At 38.7% G+C, this 22,099-nt stretch overlaps 1 protein-coding gene across 1 annotated transcript; it reads left to right on the forward strand.

Moving 5' to 3' along the window:
- The first annotated feature begins 37 nt into the window (after window positions 1–37).
- LOC119889771 (tryptophan 5-hydroxylase 1-like) lies at window positions 38–19,084 on the forward strand. Its single transcript, XM_038700581.1, has 12 exons — window positions 38–121; window positions 10,177–10,265; window positions 11,211–11,357; window positions 11,518–11,701; window positions 11,870–11,970; window positions 12,113–12,180; window positions 14,075–14,271; window positions 15,900–16,035; window positions 17,389–17,515; window positions 17,873–17,968; window positions 18,528–18,661; window positions 18,913–19,084. The coding sequence occupies exons 2-12, from the start codon at window positions 10,185–10,187 to the stop codon at window positions 19,082–19,084; spliced, it is 1,443 nt and encodes a 480-aa protein (XP_038556509.1). The 5' UTR covers window positions 38–121; window positions 10,177–10,184.
- The last annotated feature ends 3,015 nt before the right edge of the window (window positions 19,085–22,099 follow it).

Consider the following 22,099-nt stretch of genomic DNA (forward strand, 5'->3'; position numbering starts at 1 on the left):
GCAAGCGTGTATGGTACAGGGAGCCCCGATATGTGACGGGGACAGTAACAGACAAGCTGCGGCTGCGTTCAATACATCCAGAGCTACACTACAACCTAAAGGAGGGCTGCGTTCCAAACATGTGAGTAACAACCAACAACAACAGTCTGCTTTCCTCCTTCTTCTTCTTTTCCAGCAGACTAGGCAACATTTAGTGTATTGCTGCCTCCCATTGGAGTAGTATCGACATTACTACTTTTGCCATCTGAGAGATAAACCTTGCGAGATGTGGTTTTAAGGAAGTGTGCTACTTCCTTATGTCTCCACTTTATGAAGTACCCCATCGTCCAGCAGTGTTGTAAGGGGAAATATTTGAATTCCCAGTGTGTGCCTAATTCTATGAATAAAACCCTCCTTTCCTATGGAATCAATATAGAGACAATAGTAGCCTATTGTAGCTGGGGCATCACCATGAATGTGTGAAAACATTTTATATTTGTATATTCAAATACTTATAACTAACACAACTTGTGAATACAAAAGAACACTGTAGAGTCCTGCTCATTATGGGTTATATATTCCTGCTGTATGCCACGCCTCTTTCAAACGTCACGGCTGCCAAAGGTTTCCATGAAGGATGCACCTGTGTTTCCTCGATCAGAGCTCCTGCGGCAAACCTCCTCGATCCTCAAGGTGCATTTTAGGAATTGAAATGTCCTTCAAGATGGCGCACTGAGATCAATTTCCAGGTGACAGGAAGGAGGACGGAGGATCGAGGAGGCACAAAATAGGGAAATGAGAAAGGCCCCAGGTTTTTCATGCCGTCTGCCAAGGGATGACGTTATCTTTATACATCCATGGTAATGTTACATTGCCTGTGGGCCAGACACTCAAATTAGATCATTAATCAATCAAATCAGATAAACTCCTGATAAATAGGCTAAAGTTAACTGGAATAAACCTGGGGAGCAAAACATTGGTCAAACAAATGAGTCTGTTCATAATAGTTTTGCTAGCTATGAAGAGAACGTTCTTCCCCTGTAATGATTTCCAGAGATGGCTAGATTGGTGATGTCAGTGGTATGTTGCTAAGCAATGAACGTGACATATTATAAAACTTTGCTATTTAAGTAACAGGGGGTTTGGGGCCCAAACGCAGACATGGAGACGGGTACAGTTAGTGACATTTAACTACAGATGGTGTGTGAGTCAGGCAGTCCAAAAGCAAAATCAAAGTAAACCAGTGTGTCCATAAGTACAAAAGAAAGGTTAGTCCAAACAACAAGGGGAAACAACGGCGGAAATCCAATAAACACGGGTATAACTCTGGAGACCCACTGAAAAAGTCAGTCCTGACAAATGCTGAACAATGAATCAGCAACTACCACCACGAAGACAACCACTACACACACACACACACACACACACACACACACACACACACACACACACACACACACACACACACACACACACACACACACAGCAGGTAAATATACCTAAGGCTGGGCAATATGGCCAAAGTTTTATCACAATAAAAACATTTCATACCATTTGATATCATTAATTATCACGATAAATGACAAATCATTATTTCAAGTTTAAAGGCAGATTTTAAAGGCAGTGAAAGTTGAAGAAATCAGATGGTTAGCTGTGGTTTTAACCAATCCTTATGTCTAAAACATGACAAACACTTGATGCCTAACTGTGGATCACTCACAAATCTGAGGTACAATATTCAAAGTGATTCTGATAAAACCTTTTTTTCAACAAAGATGATTAGTAAATCTTTTTCCTCAACAAAATTAATATCTTAATAGAACAATTAAGTGCAAATTCATTTGTAATTCAGATGAATGAAATCAAACATTTATTGATGAAATATTGAATATTTGTTATTGTTATTGAGAAAAATTATATTGCAACCAACGGGTAGGTCTATGGATCTGTTTTTTTATGTTTGTCCTTACCCTTGTTTTTTTAAACACACCTATTCCCCTTAGTTCATCAGAATCAGCTTTATTGCCAGGTATGTGTACACATAAAAAGAATTTGACTTAGCATGTTCACGATGTGCATACTTGTAAAATAATACAATAATAAAATCAGACACAGGCTACAGTATAGAGAAACACATATATACACACTATAAACAAAAACAATATACAGATTAAGACATAGTGCAAAGGATGCAGGAGTAAATTATCGTTACCATCAATCCATTCATCACCAACTTATCCTGCATACAGGGTCGCAAGGATCATTACCATTATTATTATGTACATGTCGGAAATGGATGAATGATACAGGTACACATTCACATACATGTACACATACACACAAATTGCAATGGAGCATAGTACAAAGGATGCTGGAATAAATAAGTATTATTTGCAGGTGTTACGTACTCGAGGTAGGTGGATTTGGTATATAGTATATACAATATACAAAATGACAATATGAACAGTATGAACATCTCTGAAATAGAGAATGATGACTAAACAATAAGTGGTAACCAGTAAACAGGTGGCTGATTGGAGACAGAGTTACTGGGTTATTGCACACTGTAATGACTGTGTTGATAGTGAAGTTGTTGGGCTCCCACTTCAGGTCCTGGGAGATAGTGGAATCCAGAAACCTGAAGGATTCCACAGCAGACATACTGGCTTTCTTTAATTTCGAAAAACCTTTGAATATATTGAGGAAGTATATTATTTTGTGCTTTATATATTATCTGTTTAATTTTATAATCAATAAATCAAAACATTTTAAAGCCTGTAAGTTAATAAATGGTGCATTGGTTAGTTCATAATAATCAGGTCGATTTTTGGGATTAGTGTTGCTTTTATATGTGATTCCCCACACCTCCACACACTAGGTAATGTATAGATCAATAAGAGAACAATACAGTATATATAGTGTTTTCTGATTCAAGAGATCCTTAGTTTTATATAATAATGCAAGGTTTTAGACATTTTTGTTTTTATACACATTATTAATGTGTGGTTTCCAGCATAATTTAAGATCAGTTATCACACCCAGAAAATCTCTTTATTCCAGCATCACTGATCATAGATTTATCTTGACTACTGAATTGCCAATAACCAAATATTATAAAAGCAGTTTAATAAATTCAGTGATAACTTGTTAATATCAAACCATGTCTTTCAGCACTTTCAGTTCCGTTTCCAGTGCATTCAGTTGCTGTTCCAAACTTTTCCCAGAGCTTATATTGCTCTCGGAAAAATAAATTTGTCATCAGCAAATATAAAATTTTACAATTTAGACACTTTACAAATGTCATTTATATAGTAGAAACAGTTGTGGGCCAAGCACTGAACATTGTGGAACCCCTCGAGCAACCTTCAACAAATCAGATTTGACATTATTTAATCTGATTAAATTTGATCATGATGAACAAAGATCTTAGTAAATCCAAAGCCCAGAAAATCCTAATGCATCTTCTGCACGCATAGACATATTGTGCTGTATATACACTCACCTAAAGGATTATTAGGAACACCATACTAATACTGTGTTTGACCCCCTTTCGCCTTCAGAACTGCCTTAATTCCACGTGGCATTGATTCAACAAGGTGCTGAAAGCATTCTTTAGAAATGTTGGCCCATATTGATAGGATAGCATCTTGCAGTTGATGGAGATTTGTGGGATGCACATCCAGGGCACGAAGCTCCCGTTCCACCACATCCCAAAGATGCTCTATTGGGTTGACATCTGGTGACTGTGGGGGCCATTTTAGTACAGTGAACTCATTGTCATGTTCAAGAAACCAATTTGAAATGATTGGAGCTTTGTGACATGGTGCATTATCCTGCTGGAAGTAGCCATCAGAGGATGGGTACATGGTGGCCATAAAGGGATGGACATGGTCAGAAACAATGCTCAGGTAGGCCGTGGCATTTAAACCATGCCCAGTTGGCACTAAGGGGCCTAAAGTGTGCCAAGAAAACATCCCCCACACCATTACACCTCCACCACCAGCAGCCTGCACAGAGGTAACAAGGCATGATGGATCCATGTTCTCATTCTGTTTACGCCAAATTCTGACTCTACCATCTGAATGTCTCAACAGAAATCGAGACTCATCAGACCAGGCAACATTTTTCCAGTCTTCAACTGTCCAATTTTGGTGAGCTCTTGCAAATTGTAGCCTCTTTTTCCTATTTGTAGTGGAGATGAGTGGTACCCGGTGGGGTCTTCTGCTGTTGTAGCTCATCCGCCTCAAGGTTGTGCATGTTGTGGCTTCACAAATGCTTTGCTGCATACCTCGGTTGTAACGAGTGGTTATTTCAGTCAAAGTTGCTCTTCTATCAGCTTGAATCAGTCGGCCCATTCTCCTCTGACCTCTAGCATCAACGAGGCATTTTCGCTCCCAGGACTGCCGCATACTGGATGTTTTTCCCTTTTCACACCATTCTTTGTAAACCCTAGAAATGGTTGTGCGTGAAAATCCCAGTAACTGAGCAGATTGTGAAATACTCAGACCGGCCCGTCTGGCACCAACAACCATGCCACGCTCAAAATTGCTTAAATCACCTTTCTTTCCCATTCTGACATTCAGTTTGGAGTTCAGGAGATTGTCTTGACCAGGACCACACCCCTAAATGCATTGAAGCAACTGCCATGTGATTGGTTGATTAGATAATTGCATTAATGAGAAATTGAACAGGTGTTCCTAATAATCCTTTAAGTGAGTGTAATTACATACTTGGTGAAACAACTAGCTGAACCAGGATGCTAACAGAAAAGGAACGAGGAACAGTGGGCTTAACCTGTAATCATATAAGCTATGGTTATAAACTCACACTGATCTATTGCTACCCCAGCTTGCATTGAGCAAGAAACGATACATCCTGAATAGGACGCCAGTATAAAGGGACAACATATATAGGGTACTTGTCAATTACCCTCCCATAGATGCCTACAGTGGCAGTGTCATCATTTATTGATTACTTCATTCTTCACAGCAGTCTCGTTTTGACATCACAGTCCTATATACCTTATTCAGAGAAGTGATTTACTGTTACAGCTATCATTCATGTTAATTATTTCAAAATGTTTCAGTGCTGAAAGGGCATAGCCTAATAAAATAAAGCATCAAAAATGAACATGTGTGGTTGCAGAATGACCCTGCACAGAGACCATCCAGCAGTAGAACCCAATAAACAATACCTTTCAATGGTACACAAAGTCCTTTCTAATTGTATAAACAGAGAGCAGATGGACAGATCACACTCTATGATTGGTTTTCATTAGACTCCTCAAAAGAGCAGAGCTGCACCAACGTCAGATTTACGTCTCAGAAAATCCTGGCTGCGGATAACCTGTTACTAGAGAACCTGCATCCATGATTTTCTTCTTAGAGGGTTGCTGAAGGTCAGATCTGGCTGTAAATGTGTTTAAATATGCCAGGTCTCATATGGAGCCTCTTAGAGATACAGGATACTGTTTCAGACAAAATTAAAGAACCAGATAACAGAGACTTCCTGTCTCTTGCTATAATTAAAATTACCCTTCCGATTGACTACTGTATGGCCAATGTGGGCCCTGGAGTGAAAGGGTGCCCTTGGCCATAAGGCTTCTTTTAAATGGGTAGAAATGTGTATAAGAACACATTCTTTATGGGAGTAAGCCAACATGTAAATAAAAATGTAATATTAATGTGTACTTGTATAGGTGGGATGTAAAGTAGCCACTTAAAACATTTGCTGAGTGGAAATTAAGTAATGCATTTGTGTCAACTGCTGTTTCAATAAGAAAAAAACACTTGTAATAGGTCAACCAAGAAAAACTTAAATAGCTAATATAACTATACTGCAGGCAAGGAAATCAGTTCCAAGATCCTGACGCAACTCAGAACAAAAGACGCACCATCTCATGGAGGATGAGGCCATCACTGAATAGGGCTATAAATAGCTGGTTTAATGTGCCTTTTTTTATGCTTGGGCAGACTGAGACACCCCCCTGCAGTGTACACTGCTAAGATCATAATGTAGCCTTGGACTACAAGGGCTGTGGAGTCTATGCTAAAACTATGCTTAATAAAGCATTTTGCATCGCATTCATACATGCTGAATTCGCTCCTAATTTAGGTATTATTCTCCACAATAGAATTCCAACCTAAAAGGCAGAAATAATGTGTTTATGTTCATGTTATTTATATAGAAAACTTAAAGAATTATTTAAAAAATATATAAAAAACTAAAAACACTTCTGATAGTTTATGCAGTGAAGGTGTCAATGGGAATTGTTGGGTCTTATAATATTACAAAGAGTATGGTCTAGACCTGAGGCCTGTACTATAAAAAAGTAAGTATTTAACCTACTCAGATTTAACTCGGGGTTATCAAGGAAAGTCAGGTCTGACAAACTCTGACTGCCTGCATTGGAGTTAAATGGTACTATGACATGAATAAAATTTTGGTTAGTGGATTAAAGGTCCACTAAACTGGATTTTATGCACGAGTGTTACATTTATTGGAAAAATCACATTTTATTCATAAATTTATGAGAGAAGGGAAGGAACCACATGGCTTCACTTCACAAGGTTGCAACATCACACCACAGATGCCGCTGCTTGCCGTGTAATATGCCCGCAGTGATAAATCAAATTATACTATGCGCCCAGATTTCACAATGAGAAAATACTTGTGAAATTTGTTCTTCTAAATGTAATACTTTTATCTCTGATTTTTACCCACCTCTCCTGGCTCTGTATTTTTTGGACATGAAAAATGTTAAATCTAAATATGTAGGATGATTCAATATGAAAGATGGGCTTCATCTCAGAAATTTACCTGTTAATGAATTAAGATCTACTCTCTAGATATCAGAGGCTGCAGGGATATCTGTATGTAATGCTATTGTGTTAAGAATAACTATATTTCAACTGCAACCACAGTGGAAAGCACTTGTGTAAAATCTAAAATATTTGATCAAACGGTCTCATCATTACATTATAGTACAGATGTGTTGTGTAGCCCACACTTATAATAGCCTATCCATGTCTATAGGGTAACATTGAGTTAACCACGAAGACAACCTGCTCGGAGCAGTTTAAAGATGCAGTGTAAATTGCCATGACAGAATACCTCGAGTAAAACCTATCCACCTTTCGTAGTACGGGTTAATTGGAAAGTTACACCCGACATCCCAAAGTTACTCATGAAGTTACTGGATAAGCCAGTTACCTCGCTTTGTAGTACAGGCTTCTGCTCCATCAAAAGTGTGATGTGATGACTTAACATCTGTTATGAATTGGCACTATATAAATAAAAGGGAACTGAACTGAGTAAGAATAGGAAGTGCATTGAACACGTTTATTGGACCTCAAGGATCCACAGTGCCAGTGGTGGCTCCTGCTAAATCTCTCAGGGGGGCAATTTGTGAACAGCTACATACTGAAGTTCATTGTCAATGTCTACAATGAATGAACAGTCCTCAGTCAAAAATCAACACATCTTTAGACCTTTGGATGTAAAGGCAACTATTTTACCATTAATGAAAAAAAGGATGACTCTCACAATCATCTGATTTAGCTGTGACAAACCTTTTATTTAGGAACAACAAATCCAGAAGAAAACACGGTGACACTGGGCTGATGATGTGCAATGAATAAAATTATTTACAGTTTTTCATTTTCACATTACACAAGACTAATAAGGTAAGCAGAGAGTTGTAAAAAAAAACACTTGTTATCCTGTAGTTACACAGTATTATTAGTGGTGGCTCCACTGCTCCTGTACTCTATAATCACAGCAAAAACGAGCTATGTGCTGTTCTCCCATTCTTCCTCTGTATTTACACATAAACAACAAGGCATGTAAGGGGAAATATTAAAGGTATATTCTATTGTTGTTGGTTTATTTTCTGTTGTTTTCCTACTTGTTCTTCTTTTTACCCTCCTCTTACAAGATGCCATTGGTGGCCACATCAAGCTTCCTCCTCTTCTTTGGTTTCTGGCAATAGAAGAAAAAAAAACAACACAACATCAAATAATTGTTACTGGTTAAGTGCAGCTAATTTTAAATTGACTCCACCACCACATATAAAACATGGCTTAATAACAATCACATTTAACATAAGCATAAAATTTGGCTTTATAATAACTATCAAGATTAGCTTAGCCTATGGCATTTTACAGAGCATAAACGACTTGACGCTGATTGGACAGGAATATTCAGAGATAAACTGTCTGTCAAAAACAGTCACAGCTAAGTAACAGTGTGGTGTGAGAAAAGTACGTCACCCAGTCTATCCTAATGAACAAGCCGCCCCCGCACAATGTGTTTGTGGAAGAAATACTATACAGTATTTAAACAAAAACTTTGTTTACAACAAAACTCTACAGGGCACCTTTAAGTTTGTTGTTTGTTTCTCAACTGTTTGGTTATGAACCTGGTTGTGTTTCACTTTTCTACTTAAGTGCATTTTAGGGCAGACATCATTAAGTTATTTTACACTTAATTAGCTGAAGCTTTTATCCAAAAACTTACAATGAGTGCATACAACCATGTGGATACAACTGCAAGAATCATGCAAGTATATCAACTCCATCAAATATGCTGAAATGCTTTAAATGCTACATTTAGAAACAATAAGTAAAAAAAGTGTGGGTCAAGGTACAGTCTGAACAGATGAGTTTTCACTCTGTGACAAAACAGTGGTGGCTGGATCCCCCTCATAGTGCGTTGCCAGTGGTGGAAGAACTATTCCGACCATTTATTTAAGTAAAAGTACACTAAACAAAATTCTAAACACACCGGCCTCATTTAGTTTGGTTGAATGGAACTAGAGTTTGTTTTCCCCCTTGGTGTGGTTCGTTTGGGCAGGTGTGAATGCAGCAATCGAGCTCGGGTGCGCACCAAAAGCTGACCAAACAAGCAGACCAAGACCTCCTTGAAGAGGTAGTCTCAGTAGCTTTCAAACAAATTCTGGTGCAGTTCGCTTGTGGCGTGAAAGCAAACGAACCAACCACAGGATTTTATGATAGCAGAGATGGGATCTGAGCATTATTTCCAAAGCTAAACCACTAATAAATCCATCTGCTGATCACAAAATGTGTTCAGTGATCTCATAATTGATCTGTATAAACCGTTCTGTGTTTATGAAAATCATTTGGTAACATATAGCCTACTTGCCAGCGTAGGTATTTTCCTTAATTATATTAAAATAGGAAACCAAGTAGTACTCCGGTTCGTTTGTAAAACTGCAGCGTGAACATGAACCGTACCAGAACTAAAATGCAACAGTTTTATTTTTTTCCACTTGTTCCGGACCAAACGAACCGAACTACAGGTGTGAAAGCACCCTAACAGTGGATGTGAAGCTGGTTGGCAGTCCAAACAAAACAAGGTAATCCACGACTGAGGTAAGCAAACAGTCCAAGAGTCCAACAGAAATAAATCCAAAACACAGGGAATAAACCGGAAACATGAAACACAAGCAATCCAAACCTCCACTGTGAAGCACACCATACAGAACAACGAAAACACAACAAATGAGAGACAGACCACCACCGAAATACACAGGTGAGGCAAATATAATCACACACAGGTGTAACCACTAAGGCAATCAGTGAGACATACACAGGAAGTACAACGCGACACTGACACAAGGGGCAGACAAAACTTTAATGTAAAACAGGAAACAAGAAACACAGACCAAACAGACAGAAGAAAATTCAACATAAGACAGGAACAAATATGTCCATAGTGTTTTGAACATATACATAACATGCATATAATCACATATAATTCCTTTGAAAGAGAAATATCAGTTTCAGATTTTAAATCTAATATTTGTTGCTCATAAATAAGGTATTCTATTGCTTTTTATTGGACTGTCAAAGTGTGTGAACCTATTTTCCCGTTAGTGATGATTAGTAATGTTTATTCTGACCCTTCTTAATCTCCGTCCTGCTGAAAGAAATAGCTGCTCCCTCTCGCACCCTCCCCTCCACTAAAGCTCCATAAATACCCCAGCATTTTGCTCTGTGTTACAGTACAGCTGGCAACTCAAACTGTATCTGATCCAAAAGTCTTCTACTGTTGAGAGAGGCTTTCTTCCTTTCAGAGAACTCACTGTCATCTAGTTTCAAGTTTAGCGGTAGCTGGTGCAGAACAAACAACTATACTGAGCATTAATTGTATATTACCTTTCTACTGCTGATCTAGAGACAGCCATGTATGCCAAAAAGTCAGACGAACAGGGACCACGCAAAAGATGTTCTTTTGAGTCTGAGGAGAAGCAGCTCAACAATGAAGTAAGTAGCACTAACGATGCTTGTGGTATATGTGAAAAGCCTCAGCTAAAGGACTTGGCTTTTTTAGTAGCAGTTTTAAGTAAAGGTAACTTCAAAATTGTTAACCACTAGAGCTGACAAAGCTGTCAAATGATTTCTGATTGGTATAAGCTTAGTGAAAGATTGTTTACAACTGAAACCACATTTTGTTTTCATTTCGTAATCAAAAATAATATCAAAGCATTTTTTTTATTTTATATCAGAAATGCTCCTTTTTGTCTCAGCTGGCTGCAGGGCTGGCTGTGTCTGTGTTTGATTGATAGCAGCTGGAAGACTGCCAGAGTGCCAGTGTTAAACTTATTTGCGTTGTAGCCTACATGTCATGTTGTTAGTGGTATGGAAGAGTAAGGACCACACCAGCATCTAACAGGTCCGGAGTGATATTGTTTACATGCTGTACACAACAGTGCACTTTATCTCTGTGAATGCTTGTTTGGTGACTCGTTTAACAAGCTAAGGTGCAGGACAAGAAGTGTGTTCATATTTGTAAGTTAGATAACAAGAAGACTTTAACAGGAAAGCTAATGTTGGTTAATTATTCAGAGTCTGTGTAGTTATTGCTTTATGCAAGACTTGACTGGCTGTATAAGATCTAGATGGCTGTACTCAAAACCGGCTACAATACCAGCAGTATTTGGCAAATATATACCATGGAGAATGCAGTATACAAACAAAAGCAAAATCGATTGAAAGCTAAAAAATACCCAGATGTCTTACCGAAAAGATCTCCAGTATGCATTGGGCCAGTCTCTGTGTCCCACAATGTAGAGCTCTAGAATGGCCATAACAACCGGTCTTTTAAAAAATATAATCTTTATTTAATCAGGTAGTCTCAACAAGCATAAATGGAAAAAGAAAATCCATAAATGTTTCTTTGTTTTGTTTTTTTTACACTAAATTTATAAGGTTACCTTCAGTAAAATTGATGAGAGCCCGGACAACAAGAGCAGCTCCCCTGGAAAGCCCACCAGCTCTGAGAAAGGCATTGCAACTATCATATTCTCAGTGAAAGATGAAGTCGGTGGTCTTGTCAAGGCCCTTAAGCTTTTCCAGGTGGGTGTTTCATTTACAAAAACATGCCTTCTCATCATTTCATCTTTAAATTAGTAGTCAAGTTTCTGAATATTTTTTGTTGAAATAATCTTCTCTGGATATGTTTAATTGTGTTTGGAAGAGGTTCCGCATTTTTTCTTCTTATGTTATACATGTGCAGGAAAAACATGTCAACCTCATTCATATCGAGTCCCGCAAGTCCAAACGAAGGAATTCAGACTTTGAGATCTTTGTGGATTGTGACACTGACCATAAACAACTTAAGGAGCTGACTCAGCTGCTAAGGAAGCATACTGATATTGTTGAGATGACCCCACTTGACAACTCCACTCTCCCTGATGATGGTGGGCATATTTTAAATGATGTACAATCAACATTAATAGCTTATATGGTTCAAATCTAACTCACACGCCTGTTTTGTAACTGTTAACTCATAAGTACATGGAAGGTCTAGCAGAAAATTTATGAGATACAAGCAACTTTAAAATAATTTAACCTAATTTGTATTGCAGATATGGCTGATGTGCCCTGGTTCCCTAAGAAGGTCTCTGATTTGGATCTGTGTGCGAACAGGGTTTTGATGTATGGCTCTGAATTAGATGCTGATCATCCGGTATGTAGGACAGATACAGTTGTTACAGAGTAACCTGTGGGTTTTTTGTTTCTTGTCTAAAATGGCTTATCCTTTTTTTTTTTTTTATAACTATAAAATTGTGAAAATATAAATTGAGATTGTGAGTGTGTTGTTTTTGCAGGGATTTAAAGACAACATATATCGTAAAAGAAGAAAATATTTTGCTGATTTGGCTATGAGCTACAAACAGTAAGTTCCATTGTTTATTTAAATGTGATTCACTTCAAATTGTTTCATTTTGCTTTCATGTATAAAATTGATTTAGCTGACATGTTTCAAAAATGAAGGATAAATCCCTTGAGACGCACCATGTTAGGCAAAATAAAAATATAATATCAAAAACACACCTATCATTATATTCTCCATCTGCACAAAACTGACAATAAATAAAAAAGAATTAGCAACTTCCAGACCAAATAAAATTATGTCAATAGTATTCAGAAATAGGATGATGATGCATAAAGACAAAATCAAAAAGAGGAACAAGTACATTAGGGTAAACAAGCAAAAAATTCTTAATGTCATGAAAAGGAATTGTGTGAGTTTTGCATGTGATTTCAGTCTGATGGTGTTTTTCATGTAAAGGCTTGGCCCTTGATTTCTTTTGAAATCAAACACAACAAAGAAAGGGTGTTGAGTGTGTCTGAGTATGATATGCTAAATGGAATTTAATGTTGCTTTTAAATAATTGTTAATGTAAAAGCATTGAAAAGATCTCCCAGTTTAAATGCAGTGTGCACCTGCCAGTGTGGATGTTGTAATTGGCCTACACATGGAGGTTGGAAGACATATTGTCAGTATGAGGGAGTAACTTCCATGTAACGTCAACTATACCTTACCACATCAGAGCATATAAGCCCCGTCCCTGCCATCATAACCCACTCTCGCTATTGCGGTGCTGAGCACCATAAGCCCCGCCCGAGTGAGTGTTCCCTGCCATCGCTGCTGCAGAGCTCCACTGTTCCCTTGTATATTTAGTCATTCTGAGTATGTTGTGTGTTCAAATTGCACCAAACGCAACACTGCACTCCCTTGGGTCCACAACAACACATCCTCCACATTTGAAGCCGATTGGGTGACCGGTTCCTGACATAATCGAAATACAAACAGACAGACACACACACAGATTGCTTTATTTCTGTAATCGATAACAAGAAATAAAAGGTGTGAGACAATTGTCTCAATTGGGATGTAGAGCGATTTATTAAACAAGAGGACTGACTTTATGATCAAATCAATATTACATCCAGTGGAGACCTGTCAGTAAAATGAATAGAAGAAAGGGTAAGGTTAATAGCCCACTCAGCAAATGAATAGGATTATATCTCATATTATTGTTGAGCTGAGTTATATTTGGATTCAGGAGCAGACACAGAGGCAAGGTTAGAATCAGACACTGGGGTTTATTGAACAAAAGAGAATGGGGCTATAAAGTGATCCGAAGGGCAGTGGCAGAGAGTATGCAGACAGGAGGGTGGGTGATCCAAAAAACACAGAACAGGCCGGCAGGCTGGGCTTCCACAGCTGAAGCGATGATCTGAGACAGGAGCAAGAAAACAATTAATAATCAGACAGGAATCAAGACAACTGGTGCAAAAAGAGCGAACTTAACTAAACACTAAGCTGAAGCATGTGCAGAGACTGATTGTAGAGCTGTGGCTAAACACAGGAAAGGTTGATTACTGGAACTTGCTTCAGGTGTGTAGGAAGCCACAGGTGCTATGATGAGAAGCAGGGAAAGAGTCTTAAAAGCTGCTTCCACACCGAGATCCCTCAATAAACGTGGATGAATGTCCGCCGCGTAATCCCGCACACGTGTGTGTGCTTTCATATAGCGATCCGGCTTTCCGGGTTAACCGGAAAAATCCTTTGAGTCCGAAGAATAATAATGACCTTCTTAAAGAGTTAGGCCTACTGTAATAAAAAGAAACACACTTTTGACAGTTATGAAGTGAAACCAGTTTGAGATCTGACACAAATGTACACAGAATTCCCTACATTGCTATGTTGTTTATCTTGTGTTTTATTTATCGGATTTTAAATTATTTATATTGAAGCCAGTAAGCTAACTTCTGTTTGTCAGGGGCGATCCTATATTTCGGATAGACTTCACAGCAGAGGAGGTGCATACCTGGGGTGTGGTGTTCAGGGAGCTCAACAAGCTGTACCTCAGCCATGCCTGCAAGGAGCATCTGAAGAACCTCCCTCTGCTCACCAAATACTGTAACTACAGCGAAGACAACATCCCCCAGCTGGAGGATGTCTCACACTTCCTCAACGGTAACGTTTCAATTCTAAGCCAGTTTTGATAATTTGAAGTGCCTTAGCAAATCACGTGATAACAACATCTGCCATGGCTCAGAGTGTAAGCTGATGCTGAAGTGCCCTCAGCAGCATTTTATCTAATGACAAGATGATATCAGCTCCACAAACTCATAGTGGGCCAGATTTGTTCAGGATTATTTTTTTGTTACCATAAATATGACTCAACATGGAGCTTTAGCCTACTTGCTGATTTATTATTTGAAATCGTTCAACAGATACTTACCAATCAATGTAAACTGCATAAAGCAAAAGACGTGCAATAAAAGTGAGAAAGCATTTTCCTATCCATGCAACAGATTGACACAAATACATTTCATGTGTTTGTGTGATGGGCACATTCAATGTAATGTTTGTGCATTAACATTAACTCACAGCTCATGTAAATTGTGAATAAGTTATTTTGGAGACTAAAAGATTGAAACACAAAACATGGAAATCAGGATTTTGTTTATTTTTTTCTACTATCATATTGAGGATGCATAGTGAGCCTCAATAACTTCTCTTATGCTTCTACTCCTTTACAAAGGAGGCAAATGGACCCACTTTTCTTTGTGGTGCTCAAAGCTTTGAAAATGCTTAAATGTCCTGAAAACAATTATGCAAGATTGTCTTTTTTTTTTTTTATCTTACCCTTAACCTTTCTTACTCACTGAGGCTTGCTTATACAAATGTTCTAAGTCAGACTCAGCAAGTCCGAGTCTTAACTACACAAACTCATCTGTGAATTACTCAAACTTCAATTTGATGAATACCCCCTGTACATACAAAGTGCATGATCATGAGATTTGATCATTGGCTTAATCTGGCAGGAATTCCCAAATGCATAGATAGGGATACCCAAATGCAGACACTTGACAGGGTAGATCCAGTAAAATAATTATTTAAATACAACAAAAAGCTTGCGCTACAAAGGTAGTAGTCCAAAACGTATCTTAAATGCAGAAACATGTCCTAAAGAGCAAACAACCAAAACAGAGCAAAATCCAGAGCTGAAGCAAAACTGGGCTGGTACTTCAAATACCATGGAAACAGGCACTCTACAAATGATGAGGAGACAACAAATACTGAACAGAACTGAGGGTTTAAATGCTGACACAGAACAAAACACACCAGGCAGGCAGCGTAATCCAAGCTGAGAAACAAATGGGACCTTTCCCATGAAACAAGTTCAACATACCCAGGATATCTTTTCGTTATCTGGCTCCGACGTTTCTCTTCTTAGCTTCCTCCGTCAACATCCTCTTCTGTCTCTTCGCCCCTGCCATTAGCTAACAAAATGTCCATAGCCTCTCTGGAACATTCCAGTGTTACATGGTCTAATAGCAGGTGTCCTGGGCCCGGAGAGGCAATGACAGAGACGCCATTAACCCTAATACAAGTCAGGTTATTTTGAAGCTGTTATTTTAATAAAAAATTACTTCGTAATGTTGCTTTAAGTAAATGTGTTTGTAGTTCTTGTATGAGGCCCATTGTCCGTGGTAATCTGGGTAATCCACAGACTTTGATGTCAACAGTTTTCACTGGAATTTCTTTCTACCAAAGAAACAGACCCAGTATTTTGTGTGTGTGTGTGTGTTGAATAGAGCGCTCAGGCTTCATCATTCGACCAGTGGCAGGGTACCTCTCCCCCAGAGACTTTCTAGCAGGCCTGGCCTTCAGAGTATTCCACTGCACTCAGTATGTCCGTCACAGTTCTGAGCCCTTGTATACACCTGAACCGTGAGTACACACATGCACGCACACAACTCATTCATTTGCTCTGCCTTCCACAGTCATACTTTTACTAGGGGAATATATTTGTGTGGGGGTCGGAAGGTGGGAGAGGTGTCATTGGAAAATTTGATTAATTATTCATTCATTATATTCATTCTTACAGATTTTATTGATTGCAAAGATTGTAGAGATCTTATTTTCTTGATGACAGTGTTGATGATTTGGCTTATTTATGTTCTCTCTGCTTTGCTGCTTTGATGCTGTCTCCTCTCCGCTGCATTGTTTCCTCTTCTCTCCTGTCCAACAATAACACGAACGGTCATATAATCAAGATTAATGTTACGTAAACTAGACTAGATATGTCAAAGATGCCACAAATGTTTGAGGAAAGTGAACCACCATCAGTGTTGATGAGTTTTTTTGACAGCTTAAGTGATGTTGAAAGGTTTTAACTGTAGTGAGTCCCAGGGAAATTAAGTGGGTCCCCATTAAAATGTGTTTTTTGACATATTGTAGTGTTGACCTCGTGTTTAGGGATAGGTATTGTTAGGGTTTCATCCATACTACTACTCTTATTGGTTCTTTTTCATCACTAAAACGGCTTTTAAAAAAATATAGTCCTAAAAAAGAGAATTAATTCAGAACAGGATTAGAACTGAATGTTGTTTCGAGGGCAGCAACAATAATGTCACAGCAAAGTCTCTATATTTACTATCTACGCTTTGTTCATGTTTACATGTTTATGCTTGCTGATAATATTTTTTATATAGTACTGTATATATATATGATTTATAAAGTACTGGCTTTTTACTTGCCATGGTTTTACTGCACTAAGTCACAGTAATGAGTAGTGGTCAAATCAAGTAATCTTGGAGTTATCTTCATCTGGTTCACTTCTCCAGCGCCTCCAACCACTGACCACTGACTTTGCTCCATGTGTGTCTTTGTAGAGGAGTTGATTTAAACATGTATTTGTTGTTCACAATGTAACTTTAGCATAATCACAGGGAAAAGTGCCTCGATAGTTAGTTTACTGCGTCCTTTTATGTGCCCTCCGGATGTAATGTACATGTATCTCGCCTGTAGCCAGTAGTGATGACAATGCAGAATCAGAAACATCACTTTGGATCATGCCTTGGCTGTATGGACAGTAGCTGGATTTGTGGTGCATTAAAGCACAATAAGTTATATTTCATGACCACCTAAGAAACCGTGTGTATCAATACACCTGTTCAACAGGCATAAACGTGTAAACAACTATAAGTGATTGACAGTGAATATATCAGAGCAGACTTTTACGCCCGTGCCTTCACCCCATTTCCACCACCGCTACTATGTGACACTATGTGTTTGATGCAGAGACACATGTCATGAGCTACTGGGTCATGTTCCTCTGCTTGCTGAGCCCAGCTTCGCCCAGTTCTCTCAAGAGATTGGTTTAGCATCGCTGGGAGCTTCAGATGACGACATTCAGAAACTGGCCACAGTGAGAAAATACACGCACACACTCACTGTGCAATGTTACAACACACTTTATTTTTTTTTTTTTAAACCAGCTCTCGTGTTCACATTTTGGCTGCTTGTGTGTCTCCTAGATTTTATTTTAACACAACACTTATGAGATCCAATGCTGTTGAGCAGCTGACTGTCATATTGCAAATATTGCAGGTGGGATACCGTAAACCACCCTTAAAACAACAGAACAAAAACAGTGATTAGAAAGTTTTAAGATTAAATTGAGAGCAGACAAACAAACAATTTAGTCAAATGTATATTATTATTTGATGATGGGATGATGTATATTATTAGGATGATTTTAAAGTTGCACCCTGTTTTGTTCTAGTGTTATTTCTTCACAGTGGAGTTTGGTCTATGTAAGCAGGATGGCAGGCTAAGGGCCTATGGAGCTGGACTCCTCTCCTCCATCAGTGAACTCAAGGTGACATATGACCTGCTGTCTAGCTTAATACAGCACAGATGCATCTGCTGCGCTGTGTTTCTACTCTACTCTATACTATTTCCATATAACTGCATTTTAGTTTCAGGTTTCAGGCTTAATTTTTTTGTTTAAAGATTTCAACAAACTACGAACCTAACTCCTGGGCTGAGAAACTTTCTTTTCACCTCCATAGTTCCTTCATTACCACAAACCCATTGATTGTAGATATTCATCGTTTTTCTCATGATCGTGATCTTAATACTGACCGACCCTCACCAACCAAATTCCTGTATTATCAGCTCATCTACAGCAATAAGTGTTAAGAGGAAACAATTTTACTACTATTTATTTTTAAGTATTTTTAGCGGAAAGACAAAACACCTCTCATTTGTCCTATTCTGTGTGCCAATCTACGTCACTGTAACCTTGTTAGAGCATTCAGTTCGCAGTAGCCAAAACCATGTTGCTTGACCAACCAGAAGGGCATTCTCTCAATATGTAAATGTGTCTTGTTACTAAAATCTAACAACTAAACCACAATGTCTCTTTCTTCTATCAGCATGCTTTGTCTGGCAAGGCCCATATCCTTCCGTTTGACCCCATGGTGACCTGTAATCAGGAGTGCAAAATAACCACGTTCCAAGAAGTTTACTTTGTCTCACAGAGTTTTGAGGAAGCCAAGAACAAAATGAGGTCAGTAGAATTCTGTGTAAATACAGTCCTTCCTTAATAATGTAGCTATAATCTATTATCTAACATGTTTTGAGATCATCTCTGTTGTATTGAGCAAGTATTCCAACCAATTGTCATTACCCAGCACTTTAGTATCAGATGGCCAAAGTTTCATCATTGCAACCTAGAAAAGTTCAACATATTGGGAAATTAGGGTGACCATATTTTATGTATACCATTATGTTGAGTACATGACTTTGCTGCATCTGCAGGGAGTTTGCCAAGACCATTCGGCGTCCGTTCACAGTACGGTACAACCCCTACACGCGGAGTGTGGACATCCTGAAGGACACCAGCAGCATCAATAGCATGGTGAAAGACATTCGTCATGAGCTGGACATTGTAGAAGACGCCCTGAACCGACTCAAACACCCAAGAGTCTGAGTTGTCATGTTGGTCAGAAATCATCTGAAAGTTCCAATAAAGCCAACTTGGAGCTTAATACAGAAGTACCTGAAAACCAAATTAGCCTCAAATCAGTCAACGTATGTAATTCAACTTGATTTAACCTGATGGGTTTGATGGACAGAGTGCTACGTCAACGCAAATTACTGTGTTTTCACCCTTGCACCAACTCTGCAGTCACACAACTGCCTTGAGGCTCGATCATGTAATGATGGATCCTGGTATTTCATGTTTCTGCTGGCTGCTGCTTATTTGTTCGTACCTTTCCTCTGTTAATGGAGCACTTTAAGTTGTTGTTGACAGCTTGCATATCTGAACAGCAATGGATTATAATACCTTAAGTGGAAAAAAAGATTTACTTGCTTTTTTTAAAATGTGCTTATGACTTTTTAATTGTACTATACTAAGTGCATACTAACTGTGTTATTTTGGAACAAATCGAATCTTTGAGAAAGCCTGACAAAGCGTCGGTATCAGACGCCCTGGGATGAGACAGGTCTGGAAGCACGGTGCACAAAATTTTAATCTGTAGCCTAAATATTCAATAACATCCGGCTGCGGCCTGTAGCCGGATGAGTAGATTGGCTGTAATGATTGGCGCTGGCCGCGCCACTTTTCCGTATGGTCTGTTCTGAACAAGCTCATATTATTGCCATCCAATTTGTACTACCGTATGTGTGAACATTGTAGAAGTGTTCAGATCCTTTACTTCCATGAAAGTAATAACAACACACTGAAAATACACCACTACAAGTAAGTCCTGCATTCAAAAGCATTAGAATAATTATCAGTAAAATACAGTGACAGTTCTTAAAGTGATAATATTTACTGTACAGTACAATTGTCCCTGTCAGTGTTTTACTATTATAATACATTAATATAACTGCTGCATTAATGTGTGTGTCGCAATTTTTAAGAGGTTTCAAATTGAAATACTTTACAGCAGCATCTACAGATATGAGATCATTATGTGTTTGTCTGTAGAGTGAGAACAAAGTGAGAAAAGGGACACTTCATCTCACTATTTAGGACATGGAAAGTAGAGAAGAATAAAAATAACTAAACTAAAGCTGTCAGACAAATGCAGTGGAGTAAAAAGTACAATATTTGCCTTTGACATGTAGTAGAGTAAAAGTATTAAGTAGCATAAAATGGAAAGTACAAGTGTTTCAATTTGTACTTGAGTAAATGTATTTAGTCGGACAAGGTGTCCCGATAAATGTTTAATAATCCTGCTCTGCCTGACAGTTTTTATTGTGTATGTATGCATATTATAACACATTGTATTGTTTTGTTGGTTGTCTCATATCGGGTTATTTTGGTGGATATAAAATGTGTTGAGACTCACCTAATGCAACTAATCAAGTTTGACTGGACACTTGACTTGAGAGTGAACTTGCACCTAGATGCTTAACTCGGACTCTGCAACAAAGCCTGATCTACTTTGGTACATGCCTCTAGCACTGCCACTGAACCTCCTGACTTTGGCTAGAACTGCTGCTGACCACTGTCTTTTAGGCCTCTGGAAGTTGAGCTCCCTCTTTCGTACCGGCACAAGCTGCCGGTACCAGGGGCGGACTGGGACAAAAATTCAGCCCTGGCACTGTAGCCACACCAGCCCACATTACCACACATCCCCACTCACAAACACACATTTACTACTTAGGCTACATTTGTGTATAGATGGTGAAATAATATAAACAGTAGGCCTGCCGTATGTAACCAATTTGTAACATTTAATGTATGCGACCGGCACACAATGCTCAATACTTTTACACATGTTTATAACAAATTTACACAGTTAAAACAATGGCTGTCCATCTGAGTATGTTGTAGAGTCTGTGTGCTCTCTGTCTGTCTGCTGTTACTGTCTTTCTCTATTGTAGAGTTATTTACAAACCGAAACATTTGTGTGTCACTGTTTCCTTCCTACCTCTACCACCCTCCTCCCTGTCTCTGCTAGGTCTACAGTAGCATCCTTCCTCACAGCACTGGTACTAGAAGAGCAGGCTGGACTCTGGCTGTACGGATTCCAGCAGCATCCTAGTTCTTGAACTCAGTATAGGATGTGAACATTGTAGGAAAATGTTTTCTCACACACTGATCTCAACACTGGAATACACATGAATAAAAACAAGGAAGTCTGGTAAATGGCAGAAGTAGAAAGGGTCATGGTTTTCTGTTCTGACAAAAGTAACTTCACTGACAATCAGATTAAGTTGCACTCTCTCTGATGAGGTGTTCAATTTTGACAGAATGTCCCAATTTAAGTAGCCTAATCGAGTTGGTCAGCCCATCTCAGGCCGTTGCCAACTGGGCCAAATGTTTTATATTTGTTATTATTATTATTAGGCATATTATTATTACACCCATAGTAAATGTGTGCAAGTGATAAAACCTCATCTTATATAACGTTGTCCTGTAAAAACAATTTATTTATATATATATTCACTGTTTCTGACAGAATGACTATTCTAGAAGCTTAGGTTAATTCTACTTCATTCTCCACCTTTAGTTTAGTGTTTACTCACTTCCCTACTTGAATCTGCTCTCTTTGCCTTCAGTTCTAATATTCCCACACAAGCACGCACACACACCTCTGCCGCAAACACAGCGGCTGGCCCTACCTTTTTCATTTTCTCTCTCCCAGTATTTGTCGGCCCTGTTGACTTTCTCCATTAGCAGTGGGCTATGTTTTATAAAGTTGCGTGATTCCGTGCGCGGAGGAAGCTTGTTAGTGAGGAAGCCTATCAAAACCGAAAACCAACAATGTACCCAGTTATATCTGCACCAGTGTGTTCACTGTTGCTTTACCTGGTCTGTGCTTGTAAAATATCCACCGTGCCTGTGTCTTATAACATAATAGATAATATCTCTCTCAGTGTTTCTTTGCAAAATGCTTAAATGGGTCACCTAATATACATGGGCGGCTGTTAATGCACCCACCTAAGTAAAGTCTATGTGTGGGAAAGACTGATATTATTATCAATCTGT

The sequence above is a fragment of the Micropterus salmoides genome, unplaced genomic scaffold, assembly GCF_014851395.1.
Source record: "Micropterus salmoides isolate LMB-PRFRI ecotype aquatic unplaced genomic scaffold, ASM1485139v1 Ms_hic_scaffold_6, whole genome shotgun sequence".
NCBI lineage: Eukaryota > Metazoa > Chordata > Actinopteri > Centrarchiformes > Centrarchidae > Micropterus > Micropterus salmoides.

Bases quoted from the DNA above. Each gene is read 5' to 3' on its own strand.
- LOC119889771 (XM_038700581.1), top strand. From the start codon at position 10,185: ATGTATGCCAAAAAGTCAGACGAACAGGGACCACGCAAAAGATGTTCT. The intron at 11,358-11,517 runs GTGGGTGTTTCA...ATACATGTGCAG, and splicing joins AGGCCCTTAAGCTTTTCCAG to GAAAAACATGTCAACCTCAT. The intron at 12,181-14,074 runs GTAAGTTCCATT...TCTGTTTGTCAG, and splicing joins TTGGCTATGAGCTACAAACA to GGGCGATCCTATATTTCGGA.